The 13,332-nt window shown below is 33.0% G+C and overlaps 2 protein-coding genes across 6 annotated transcripts in view; one reads left to right on the top strand and one right to left on the bottom strand.

Moving 5' to 3' along the window:
• The window catches only part of LOC139106264 (homeobox protein unc-4), a 111,368-nt gene that overhangs the window by 75,836 nt on the left and 22,200 nt on the right, over window positions 1-13,332 (bottom strand). For both annotated transcript variants that reach the window (XM_070662869.1, XM_070662870.1), the window contains one exon: window positions 119-287. The gene's annotated coding sequence lies outside the window, so the exon portion shown is untranslated. The remainder of the gene's footprint in view (window positions 1-118; window positions 288-13,332) is intronic.
• Fatp3 (Fatty acid transport protein 3) lies at window positions 3,805-12,976 on the top strand. Of its 4 annotated transcripts, none has more exons than XM_070662867.1 (14): window positions 3,805-3,895; window positions 4,717-4,773; window positions 8,170-8,320; window positions 8,491-8,728; window positions 9,162-9,393; window positions 9,993-10,194; window positions 10,340-10,532; window positions 10,778-10,921; window positions 11,062-11,199; window positions 11,288-11,354; window positions 11,437-11,527; window positions 11,616-11,769; window positions 11,853-11,908; window positions 11,990-12,976. In XM_070662867.1, the coding sequence occupies exons 2-14, from the start codon at window positions 4,757-4,759 to the stop codon at window positions 12,083-12,085; spliced, it is 1,779 nt and encodes a 592-aa protein (XP_070518968.1). In that variant the 5' UTR covers window positions 3,805-3,895; window positions 4,717-4,756; the 3' UTR covers window positions 12,086-12,976. The 4 variants fall into 4 exon arrangements, with proteins under 4 accessions (XP_070518968.1, XP_070518969.1, XP_070518966.1 ...); XM_070662865.1 differs by lacking the exon at window positions 3,805-3,895 and adding an exon at window positions 5,921-6,216 and having other exon boundaries at window positions 4,722-4,773; XM_070662866.1 differs by lacking the exons at window positions 3,805-3,895; window positions 4,717-4,773 and adding exons at window positions 5,492-5,852; window positions 5,921-6,216.

The following is a 13,332-nucleotide window of genomic DNA, read 5'->3' as shown; positions in this document are numbered from 1 at the left end:
TTTTTTTTTTTTCTGATATTTGATATCGACAAACTAATTGATCAGCAACGGAAGCCGCGCGTGTTTACATCGAAACGCGTTAATTAAATGACATTTTTTCATTAACAGGTTTACTTACATTGGTGTCTTCCGATTAGATTAGAGTAGGGTAGGTTACTTTTTATTCTTCCGTCCTCCCGTCCTCCCGTCCTTCCTTCCTTCCTTCCTTCCTTCCTTCTTTCTTTCCTTCCTTCCTTCCTTCCTTCCTTCTGTGGCAGTATTCTGGATTATCTTGACGTGTTGTGGCACTTCAAATAATTCGACATTATATTACACTGCTGTTTTTTTTACTATTACTATCACTCGACAGACGAATGACCGAAAGAATAAAGATAGTTTATCGCGGCGATTTTTGACGATTGAAATTAAGAAGCGCGACGCGCGATCAGCTGTTGTACGAATTTGCACTCTCGATATTCGTAACGTTGCTTACTTTCACCGGGTCTTCACTCGAGTCGTCTTCGAAGAAGCAAACTGGCTACGATGTGAAACGAGGTCTAAGAGTTCCTTTTGATTCTTCGATCAATTCTCCTTGGCAGAATGTACGAGAACCTGTACCAAGCGGCGATCAAGTCGGGCCGCGATATGCCGAACATCACGTTTCAGTCCGATGAAATATTCCTTGCGCACTTTATTTTCCCCAAGTATAAAAACCATGTGTTCGAAACGAGATAAAAATCCTGGCCGCGACAAAGAAGACGAGTAAGGTTAATCGTTGTTGACAAAACTTCACGCCATGGTAACAGTGATCGCCGGAATCCGCTGAAGGTTGTAACGAGAGAAGCGAGTTGGCAATGCTGGACACGACGCAATTCAGATCAGACTCTCCGTCCGCTCTGCTTGCTGCATAACCTTATTGTTCCGAAGCACTTTTTCGACGCACGAAATGTAGCACAGAACGACGATTGGAGTAATACTGGAGTACAAAAAATGATCGTAGGCTCCCGGGTCGACGACGTCGACACATACTCGTACGCGAAAACGTCCTATCCGCGGTCGAAAATACGCGTAATTGCGGAGCGATTAGCAACACGTCCTCGCGCCCGAGGCTCCGCAATTAGACTGAAATGACCGTTTCGGTCCTTAGAGGGAAAGAGACAACCGCGAAAAAAGTGAAGCGCCAATTCGCGGCTAACCTCTATTTCTTACAGACGTATATCTATTTTCATCAATACGAATGTTTTTTTACGGCGGAAAACTATTTAAGGGAACTCAGAAATTTGTATTTAGATAAATTTATATTAATAAAGCGCTGAAGAAAGATCTCGACGGTGACGTCGAAAAGCGAGAAAGACTAAATACGTGTTCGCCGTACGTTTGGAATTTTGTCCTTACTATTCCTATCACATATCCCTATCTCAATAAAATTCTCTTGATCGGGATTTCTCACTCCCCACGGTCATATTCGGCCCGTATCCTTTCCTCGCGAGATTATCACCGGGAACCGCGGCGCGGCAAGATATCGACGGAACGAAAACGCCGGGCGGAAACAGCCAGGCCGGCTAATGCGAGGCCACGGCGAAATTAAAATAACGACTTGATTTACGGGGGAACTTTCCCACGGTGCCTTCGGCGTGCGCGAACTTGGAACTTTTTCCGTCGCTCCTCGTCATCACGAGGACGACAAGGAAGCGGCCATCCTACCGTCTCCTCCCCGCCGACACCCTCCCCGGCCCCGGCGTTCTTTATTCAAAGTTGTAATAACGTTTGGCAGATGTTTCTGATATAGTGGCGCTTTATTCCGCGAACTTTTATCGAGTCAATTTAAGTTGCGGCGAGGGGCTACAGTGTTTGCAGGAGGGCCAAGCCGCCCCCGCTTCTCGTCCACCCCAGGCGGACCCTCTTTTCTCTTTCTGTCGGAATCTTTTCGCTCTTCCTTTTGCTTCCCCCCGTCTATCTCCCCTCGCCCAAACTTGCCGTGCATATTCATTCCGAAGGAATCCTGTGAGTCGCGGTGAATTGAGATAAAGTGAGAGCGGCCGCGTGAGAGCGCGGCGAAAAGTAGATAAAAGAGGCGGGCGAGTAAATTGGTTTACCCCACCGAGCGGCGCGCGAAGATTTCAGGAAACTTGCGGACGTCTTGCGTAATTTGATTTCGTTGCTTTCGCGTGACACGGTCTCGGCGTACGCGAAAGAAAGAAAGAAAAAAAAAATACTCTATTATATGTACACTTGTCATTTCAATCGTACGATAATTAGTAATAATTCTACGCCCCAAACATTCGGAAGTACAAATTAGCGAAACGATGTCGAAATGTTTTTCGAACTAAGGCTAGTTAGCTGCAGAACCAGTTGTACCTAATGAAAGAGAAGTTGGTCTCGAGTCGGCCGTACAACCACGTGGCATTTCGCACGAATCGACAGAATGATCGCGGCACACATAAGAGCGGCTGCGACCTGACGATGTAACTTTATTTCAGCTCACGTGCGAATCCAATTCAGGCATGATTTTCCATTTGAAATCGAGCGTATATCAAAAGTCGGGCCGCTTCATCCATATCAATCGAAAAGTCACGTCGCGTCGCTCTCCTCCCGAATCACGAAACGGGGTAAATCCTTACTGGATATCCTAACTACATACTTAGCCAGCACCCTACGTTTGAACTCTGAAATTTTATCCCCACACGCGTCTCTCGTTTCCTTCGAATAATCGCTATAATATCGCTCTTCACGTTTTACGGGAAACGCTAAAAAAATCGTTCTTTCTCGTGAGAAACAAAGAGCGCTTATTTCTCATTGAAAATTTTCAATTTTTGAACATCTGATCGCGGGTTGACCAGAAACGAAATCCTAAATTCTTATCGGGGCCGTACCTTAGTTAAAATTTTTTAATAAACTAACGAGCGAAATTTTATTATGCGCTCATTCCTTCTCGGTTTTAGCCGCGTCGACTCTCATTTTTAACCCGTCCTGCATGCGAGCGTTGTTACACGAGATCCGAGTTAATACACGGCGGCTTGACATCTTTAACTGCGCATGTTTTTGTTTGCCGACTTTACTCCGTATCATTTAGCGGCTGAGTGTAATTCGGTGTTGATTTTATCGCACACTCGAGTGACATATGCTCGTCGGCCGTGAGCATTTGCGCAATGCTTGAAAAGCCACCGATAAAAAAATCATATCTCACCCTTTATCGTAGCTGATGAGTTCTGTCAAGAGTTTTATAACGTTTTCTCCCAATTACAATTACAGTTTATTAAAAACTAAGGATAGCACGAAAAAGAAAAGAAGAAGAGAGAAAGCTTGCAACTATTTTCAATAATTTAAAAAAGAAAAACTTCTTATAATATAAAAAGAAATTATGGCATTTAGAATTGAAAAATTTTTAAGACTTTGGCTTGCAGTCTTGATATAAAATTTTAAAATAAAAACGATACACACACTATGTGTGTATTTTATTAAAACAAGCGTTAATATAAAATATAAAAATATAATTAATTTTAATTTTAAAAATAACACATGTATTTAATAATAAAAAAGAACAAATGTCTAGCAATAAAATTGTCAGCAACATTAGAAAAGAAACCTGGTTTTATTGCATTGAAATGCACTCTGTGATATTTTATTGACTCAGATTGCTACAAATGTTCAATTTATCATCAAACGTTATAAGACTCACATTACATTTTCAACAGTTAATAAACTTACAACTTTGATAACTTCTACTAACGAATGTACGTTACTTGCATTATCTGCTAATGATATGAATTTCTTTCTGCCTTATCTACTATCGAATTTACAACTGTATCCTTCAAACGATAACACGAGATAAAAATTATATTGCATCCCAAAACCTGAAATGTAAAGTTGTGTTGTCAAGTTGTTTGGAAACAAGGAGAAAATGGTCCTACTAAAGGTATTTATAATTGCTAATTAATATTATAGTTTCTAGATTGAATTAAATGGTTTTAGTTAAACTAAGTATTTACCTAAGTATTTATTTTTAGTATAACTAAGTATTATTGTGGTGTAATGCACTGGTTAGTCCACCTAACCTCAATCTTTAATATATCATGATGTTAATTTTTTATACATATATAATTAAGTGTTATTGCATCATTGGCTAGGTTTAGCAGAAAAAGCAGCTTTGCAACTATTGCAAAAATGGTGAACCTGATTGGGCGTATGCTCCTAGATTTTATCAAAATTATATAAAAGAGTACGCCAACCACATTCATCATTTTTACAACAGTTGCAAAGCTGCTTTTTCTGCTGAACCTAGCCATTATCATGCTGTTATGCAATAAAATCTTTCTTACTTTTGCTGAATATTTTGGTAAAGTCAAAGTATGAAATGCAAGTTGCATGCTGCATTGTTGAATATAGTCAAGAAACATATATTCATATTAAAGAAGTAAAACAGATTTTAGCAGTTTATTTAGAAGAGAAAGATGGCCTAGACAATAATTCCAGTGATAATAAATTTGATATTAACAAAGCTGAGTTGAAACAAAAAATAAAGAGACTACTGATGAAGATTTAGATGAAAATTTAGTAATTAATATGAATTAGATTGATATTCAACTAAAAAAAAATTTTTTTTAAGTATTATTTTATCTTTTTATTACGTTTTTTAGTTTCTAAGTTAATAGCATTGACATTTGTCACAGAATCATCAAGATAGGTGCTTGCAAAAATCCATACAAAAACTAATTTTTTTTTTCTTTTTTGTTTCAGTATCCATCCTTGCAGAATATGTTTGACCGAAGAGATCAGTATGAATATTGTATGCCTGTACGTGTTGTATATTAAGATCTTTTTAAAAACTAATTACTAGTATTCTAGCTCTGTCTTTTTACATAAATATATCTCTTCTATTATTTTTCAATAAGTGCATGTCATATATGTATTCCTGTACATTTTTTCCTTATCATAAAACTTTAGTTATTGTTCAAACTTATCTACAAATAAAATTACGTTCTTTATTCAAATTTTTTTTACTGCGCATCAAGTTTTTTCAAATGATAAAGTTAAATAATTTACATAATTTTGCGCAGATTTTTTAAATATTGGGTGCGTTCAAAAATATGTTTAGTCACTGCCAGTGACTCTAATAAAATTGGCAGTAATGTGAACATTACTGGCGTTGCATTTTTTTTGTCTCTCGTTTTTTTTTTTTTTTTTATATTGTATAACATTACCTAACTTTGAACTGCAATGAAAATGCACATACGCATACTTTTTATAACGCATATAAAAAATCTTTCGTTAGAGATTTATTAAAAGCTTATAACTTCGCAATAGAAAATGATACGTTATAAACCAATTTATTTATACGTAACAAGCCTATGACCTAGAAATTATCATAAACGTGCGAGAACATCCATGAGCTGTTGAAAATATTAGATTCATCTTTCGCTTTAGTTGCTTACTCCAATAAATCAGCGACGCGATACCTATATACGTTTTACCTCCTCTCTCATCATTATTAAACGCCACGAAAACCTATCAAGTACGTACGTTAATTATTAACGATCTATTCGTACTAAAATTAAATTCTTTTTCAAATCATAATGCACAAAGAGTAGTAGATAAGCGATTCGATTATTTGTTGAATTAATTCAAATGGAGCCTGACACGCGATGGAAAATTTCCTATTGAATTTACGTAGAGTACGCCTACGTCTTCCCGCTTTTCGGAGCGTCCGTGTTCGCGAAGCTTGACTTTCGCAAGAGCTTTTGCGCATGTGTTATCATTCGCAGCGTGTAATATTAGCTTTATTACTTCCACGGCTTCCACCGCCTGGGGCGCCTGGTTACAAGCCACATGACAGCTGGTGGCAGGCGGATTCGGGACGTGGGTCCGTCCACTCGGTGGGTGTGGGGGATACACGAGTGAACTGTGCAATATATACCGAGATCGTCCTTCAATTCCGTTTTAGTTTCACTGCAACGCTCGCGTACATCAGCTCTCGATCGGCCTACACGATAAATACCACCGGCGTTTGCAAATCGAGTCGACCGACCGTTCCGGCGGCTGCTGGCGCCATTTCTAGGCTGTACGCTCGATTAATTATTCCAAATTTGGGGATAAAAAAACGCACGGAAAAATGATAACCACGGAATTCCATCAGGTCGTTATTACCGCGCTGAGCTTACTGCTCGGTGGCTTTCTCCTCACTGGAAGTCGCCGCCAATTTATTTACGTGCTCTACAAAACGTTACCCCGAGACATTTTGTAAGTAACAAATGCGAAACGGTTGGTCTACGAAAAGGAGAAAATTGAATGTTCCTTTAACGTACGATTAGATCTAGAGACTGCTAGTTAAATGAACCGAGACGTATCAGTGTCTTGTGCATCTCTTTGAATGCTGTCTAAAATAAAAAGTAGACTAGAAGAAAAAAGTTTATATTTGGTTTTTTTTTTTTTAATTTGTGATGTAATATATCGTTTTATGCATTTGTTTATCAATATATATATAAATTAATTTTATTAATGGTTGCAAATTATTTGGCTGGCAGTAAAAACATTATTAGAAAATGTAGCAAATTATTTATAGGATGTAACAGTATTTGTTTCAGTCTGGCAACAGTAAACTTTCATGCCTCATGCTATGTTATGGATTGATAATTTGTGTTCAATGCCCGAGATGCATGATTACTAGTCGCTTTAATGTTTCATTTATCGTTGGAATGTATTGCGCATGAGGAATGGGAGTGTGTAAAAGCTCTATAGATGCATCCTCCTGTTATTATAACTTTCTAAAAAAAAAAAAAAATTGCTGTTCAATTGTAACTTAACTTATTTATTTGATCTTATTACGTTCGGATGAGAAATCTTTAATGTTTTATCATTTTAATGAATTTGTTAATTTTAAAATTTATATATTATCTCTTTAGAAAAATTTGGCTTTCTTCTTTTTGAGATTATAATTAATTACTAATATTGCTTTAATTTGGCTTTCTTCCTATTGAGATTATAATTAATTCATCTATCGAAGTACGAACGTTAGAACTTGTTTGCTTATGTAGCATAATTTTGCACGTGTTTGTAACGTCTACATTAGAACAAAAAAATTTCATGTAAAAATTATGAATCTGATTGACCTATGTTCTAACATAAGACCAAGGAGAAAAGCTGATATGCTGATCACATACAGAATTTTTTAAATAGTCGCATGGAGATTTTTTTTTAGCAATGATTGACATTGTACAGTTTATCTGTTGTACGTGCGAAGATAACAAAATGTTAAAATACATATTTTATCAGATAAAATTTAATGTATACGCATTTCACTGCTTAATCTGTTTATATTCATATTGAATGTATATATATTGACCATATAATTTATATCGCTTTAACATGCAGCCATGCAAACTGAGAACACTGATACATCTAATTACATTAGTTATTAATTACTTCTATTCGTGTAATATAACAAGCAATGTAACGGCGTGGTTTATAATTAATATTGGTTAATTTATAAATATTTGTGCTCACAAAGTGATCTTTAATTTTATAAATCAGAACATTATGTTAATTTGTAACAATTATATAATTTTTAGTGCAGTAACGTTATTAATTAAGAAATTAATTAATATATTTCTCTTTATTTAATAATACTATCGATAACTTTTTAGAATCATATTAGTGTGTACATGTATATGTATACATATAGGCTGCGATGTGTGTGTATGTATTTGAGATACATAAAATGATCACAAGATACGTCACATTAGTACGTTGTCTTATAATACTTGTTACATTACTTCTTACATTACACGAATAGACAAATAAAATTTTAATTACAATTATTGCGTGCGTGATATGAGTTTAGTAATTCGTAATAACCAATCTCAAATTGTTTTAGTCAAATAAAGTTTTATCAGTTTATTCAAACGCGTTCGCACATACTTGTCAAGTCTTTCATGAATCTTGGCGTCAATAATTTTTTTTGTTGTATTAAAAAGAAATTTTTTTTTTATTATTTTACCACGTGTTAAATGAGTGACAATAGAGGAATTGCATTTGCGTGACATACATCATAAGTGTGATGTGGTAATATTAACCAATTGCTAGAGAGAAAAGTATTACGTGAGGGGACCAACAACGAAGAATGTATTAGCAATTTAAAAAACATATGGCCTCAACTTTTATAAATATTCATTAAATTTTTTTCTTTTGTTCCAGGGGTGCTTTTCGATTTTTTAAATTTAACTTACTTCTCTGGTGGTGGGAAAAACGTGAGTACACGGTCGCAAAGGTTTTTTCAAAGTATGCGGCAGCTCATCCATATAAGATTGCGTATATCTTTGAGGACAAAGAATGGACATATCAGCAGGTAATGTTTGACGTACAAGATTGTGCTTGTTCATTTGGACTACATGACGCATTTAACATTTTTTTCTGATTATGAACACAATTGGAATGAATTAACTGCCGACTATTGTAATTAATGCATGAAAATGTATAAACTAATAATTTTTATAAATATTTATGAATCGAACGCAGTTAGAGCACTACAGCAATCGCATGGGACGTTTTTTCCGCACCAGGCCGTTTTCACACTTTGATAGTGTAGCTATCTTTATGGAAAACCGTCCAGAATACGTTGCTACTTGGTTGGGACTTAGCAAAGCTGGCTTCATAGCGGCATTGGTTAACACTAATCTTCGACGTGATGTTCTTTTGCACAGCATCAACGCCGCCGGTTGCAAAGCAGTCATTTTTGGATCCGAACTTAAGGACGGTAAGTGTTTCAATTGAATTACAAATATCTATTTCAAAGTTCTCTACTTATAATGCAATAGCGAAATATTTATATAAATTTTATAAACATTTGTTAAAATCAACCGTTGTATATTTTATGTACGTACAAATAACTAAATTGGAATTGATACTTTTGATCAGCTATGGAAAAATTATTAATTCGATTTTAAAATTAGGCTTTATTAACATTTTAATTTATATAAATTTTTCTGTACCTTTTTTGTTGATTTCAGTCAAACCTGTATCTATCAGTACACATATATTCTAATTATTAATTCGTATTCTCACGCATATGGTTATGCTCATTATATTAACGAGATTTTCTCTGATAAATACACTTTCTAAATGTACTTTCTATTATAATATCTAAACTCGTTTGCGTTGCCAATATTATTGAAGCGTATCGTGTGCAGCAATCCATGATATCAGGAGTAAGATACCCGGCGTCGAGCTTTACCAGTGGTCAGAAATACCAGGCACACCAGTTTTGGAAGGCGCGATTGACATTAATACGGAAATTAAGAGTATTAATTCCGATCCACTTATCGTCCAACTTGATCACTCTAGTCCCCGGGACAAATTAATTTACGTGTATACGTCTGGAACGACAGGCATGCCGAAGGCTGCTGTTATTAATAATTTAAGGTAAGCTTTAATGAAGTAATTAATTAAAATAATAATATATTAGAGATGAAATTATCGAAAGTATGATGATTTATAATAATTTTAACACACAATTAATTTTATTTTATGATATATATGTGTATATGTCATACTAATTTAAAAAAAAAAAAAAAAAAAAAAAAATGTCAATGATAAAGTTTTGTCTTTCTTACTTTTATGTTTTTATTCTTCATATTTAGCGACATCTCGATGGTCGAAATTCATCTAGCCGCGTGTCTACCTTAATAAACTTTAATAAATTCTGATTAAATACTGCGTTAATCAACTTCAATTAAAATTATTGCCAAGCTAAGACTAAATATCTTAAATGCTATTGCAATAAATTCTTCTTAATATTTCCACTAATTGTGAGTATTAAATTAAGAGAAAAAAACAATATTTACATATTTCCATATTAATAAGGTATAAGACAATTTACAAAATAAATTTTACGTTAATTTTTTCCAACGAACAAAGACAATTTGTGACTAATATAATTTTTTTTGTTTTGCATTTATTTATGTGTATAATATTTTATAGAAAAAATATCTTATTAATAATGTATGTACATTACATTTTAGATATATGTTAATGTCATGTGGCGTAAAATCGATGCTTAACCTTCAACCAGGCGATCGAATTTACGATCCTTTGCCTCTTTATCATACTGCAGGGGGTATAGTTGGAGCTGGTCAAGCACTTATGGGAGGAGTTACCGTTGTGCTTCGTAGAAAATTCAGCGCGTCCAAGTATTGGTCGGAATGCATTCATTACGAATGTACTGTAAGATCACTGTTTTTTAAATACAATTTTATAGTTTTTTTTTAATCTATTGATTGTTGGCATTAAAAAATTGTCTTTTATTAGTATGTTTGTAAATTATTGAGCGAGTGTTTAATTTTTTTAATCATAAAAAATTTTATTTTAGGTAGCGCAGTATATTGGAGAAATCTGTCGTTTTCTTCTTGCAGCACCACCAAGTAAATATGATAAAACTCATAATGTGCGTCTAATGTTTGGTAACGGTCTGAGGCCGCAAATTTGGGAATCTTTTGTTAAAAGATTTGGTGTGAGACAAATAGGCGAGTTTTACGGAGCTACTGAAGGAAATTCAAATCTCGGTAATTTGACTACTTATAGTTAACATTAAATTGTTTATTTAAATCTATGTTTCAAATAGTGATTGTATATAATACATTTTTTTCCTCTGTAAATGTGCTTTTTTGAAAATTATTGATGCGTTCAAGTTTTTTTTTTTTTAAACAATTTTACAAAACTATTAAGAATAACTAGAACAATTCAGTATTTAATATTCTATAATTGTAAAGTGTGAAGTTATTTTCAGAAATGTTTATATAATTTACAGTCAATATTGACAATAAAATCGGTGCTGTTGGTTTCATTCCAAGATACGCTAGTAGTTTGTATCCAGTTGCGCTATTAAAAATTGATGAAGAAACAGGAGAATTATTAAGAGGACCAAATGGATTCTGCATACCATGTAAACCTGGTACGTATTGCAAAATTTTATGTAAAAAAAAATACGATAAAGATTTTGATATATTTAAAACAGAATGTTTTTCTGTTTTAATAAATATTACTCCATATATAATTATTAAACAAATATTATACATGTTAAATTTTAATTAGGTGAGCCTGGTATTTTTGTGGGTAAAATTAATTCAAGGAAAGCGATAAACGATTTTAGTGGATATGCTGATAAGAAGGCTTCAGAACGAAAAATTATCCAAGATGTCTTTCAGAAAGGCGATCGCGTTTTCGATTCTGGTTAGTATTAATATAAAATAGAGTTCAATTTATATGATTTGTGAAGAACAGTTACATACGATTTACATAAATAACATTTTTTTAACAGGTGATATTTTAGTTATGGATGAGCTCGGATACTTTTACTTTAAAGACAGAACTGGTGATACATTTAGGTGATACTGTTTGATAATTATGATAATTGATATTCTTAAAAGAAAATTAAGAAATAACTAAGAGATGCTCTTGAAATTATAGATGGAAAGGTGAAAATGTTGCTACCTCAGAAGTGGAAGCTGTCGTGAGTAGCGTAATAGGTTTGAAAGATGCAACTGTATTTGGTGTTAATGTAAATATTATTTATAGTAATTAATTGTGTTTAAAAAATATGATTTATAAATATAAATTTTTTATTATTTATAATTATTTATTTGCAGGTGCCTGGAAACGAGGGTAAAGCGGGAATGGTGGCTATATACGACCCAGAAAATTCTTTGGATTTGAAAGGATTGGTAGAAAATCTGAAGAAAGTTTTGCCGAACTATGCCATACCTCGTTTTGTTCGTATTCTGTCAGAATTGCCAATGACTGGTAATGAAATTTAAATTTATTAATGACACATTAAGCTAGATGGTATTTTGTTTGTAAAAATACAATTTATTTTGTTTATAAAGGAACCTTTAAATTGAAAAAGAAAGATCTCCAGCAAGATGCTTTTGATATTAAAAAAGTAAGTTTTATGCTTTATATTATAATTTTTAATAATTAATTCTTAGAGAAAGAATAATCATTAGTATAATTATTTTTGCAGGTTAAAGATCCAATTTATTTCCTCAACAATGACATTTATGTAAAAATGACTGATGCAGACTATAATAACATCGTCCAAGAAAAAATCCGATTATAATTGTTTTTTAAGGAAAAATGTCCTTTTTCAGATAAAATAGTATTTTAACTTAAAGCAAAATAGATTTTTTTTTACGATATTGAATTTCCAGTGTTAAATAGTTATATTCAGTATTTACTATTTTGTGGACCAACAAACTATTAAGAATATTTTATCTTTCGTGAATGTACGCGCTGTTTAAAAAAAACTAACTTGAGATACTTTCCATTCTATTATAGAATATATTTTTATATCGACTGATATTTCTATAATTTATAAATTATTTGTATATCAGAATTATAACAATGCGACAAATATATAATTAATATCTTATGCGTTTTGTAGATAAAAGTTTGTACATGAAATTATAATGTGTAGCATAATCATATTGTCTATATGTATAAGTTAACTACAATGTTGATATAAGTTATAGTTGTTCAATTTGTGTGTAATTTTGTTAACTTAAATTGTTGATATTCATAACATTTAAAACTATCAATTGTTATTTAATATTGTAAATTGAAATTTTTCCATAAATAGTAAAATTTATATATTTATGTAAAAGTATACATATTTAATTAACGTAATGTTAAAAAATGGGTAGTATAACTGATAATAAGTTCTTGATTTTATGCGTAACATATGTTTTTCCGTAAGTTTCAATATATGTATATATAAGTAGCAGATAGTATACATATATGCTCACATTTAACGCAGTTTAACATAGAAACTGTTGTTTATGCGCTGCGTAATTATTTTCATACTATTAACAAAAAGACAATATTTTTTAAATCTCTGTGAATATATGTACATATTCAGAGATAAGACTTCATAAAGCTGTAAATGTCTATTTTTGAAAATGTATGTGCAATTGTTACATAAATAAAACGTTTTATGATGACTAACGAATAATTCGTAAAATATTTATATAACATTGAAAACGTATTTGCCTGTTACTTTGCTTTGCATTAATTTCTTATTAGAAAGTACATGAATAATCGAATAAGTAATTGTTAATTTTAAATTATAATTAAACAAGAAGACTAATTTAATCACGATGTCACATCAAATAATTTAAAATTTAAAATAAACAGAATGATAAATTCGTCAATCCTTGGGTTTTTTAGCGCAGAGTATCCGAAAACAATCGAAAAGTGTCGGAAGATCAGAAAGAGTAAGGTGACACAATCAGAGTATCGTTCCCGCCAATGCCGTGACCATGGTAGGAGGGAAGCAACCATTACAAAAAAGGCGTGGTCATGGAATTA

This window comes from Cardiocondyla obscurior, linkage group LG10 (genome assembly GCF_019399895.1).
Source record: "Cardiocondyla obscurior isolate alpha-2009 linkage group LG10, Cobs3.1, whole genome shotgun sequence".
Classification (NCBI taxonomy): Eukaryota; Metazoa; Arthropoda; class Insecta; order Hymenoptera; family Formicidae; genus Cardiocondyla; species Cardiocondyla obscurior.
Note: the sequence above shows the minus strand (reverse complement) of the source record. Positions and strands in the feature narration are given on the sequence as shown.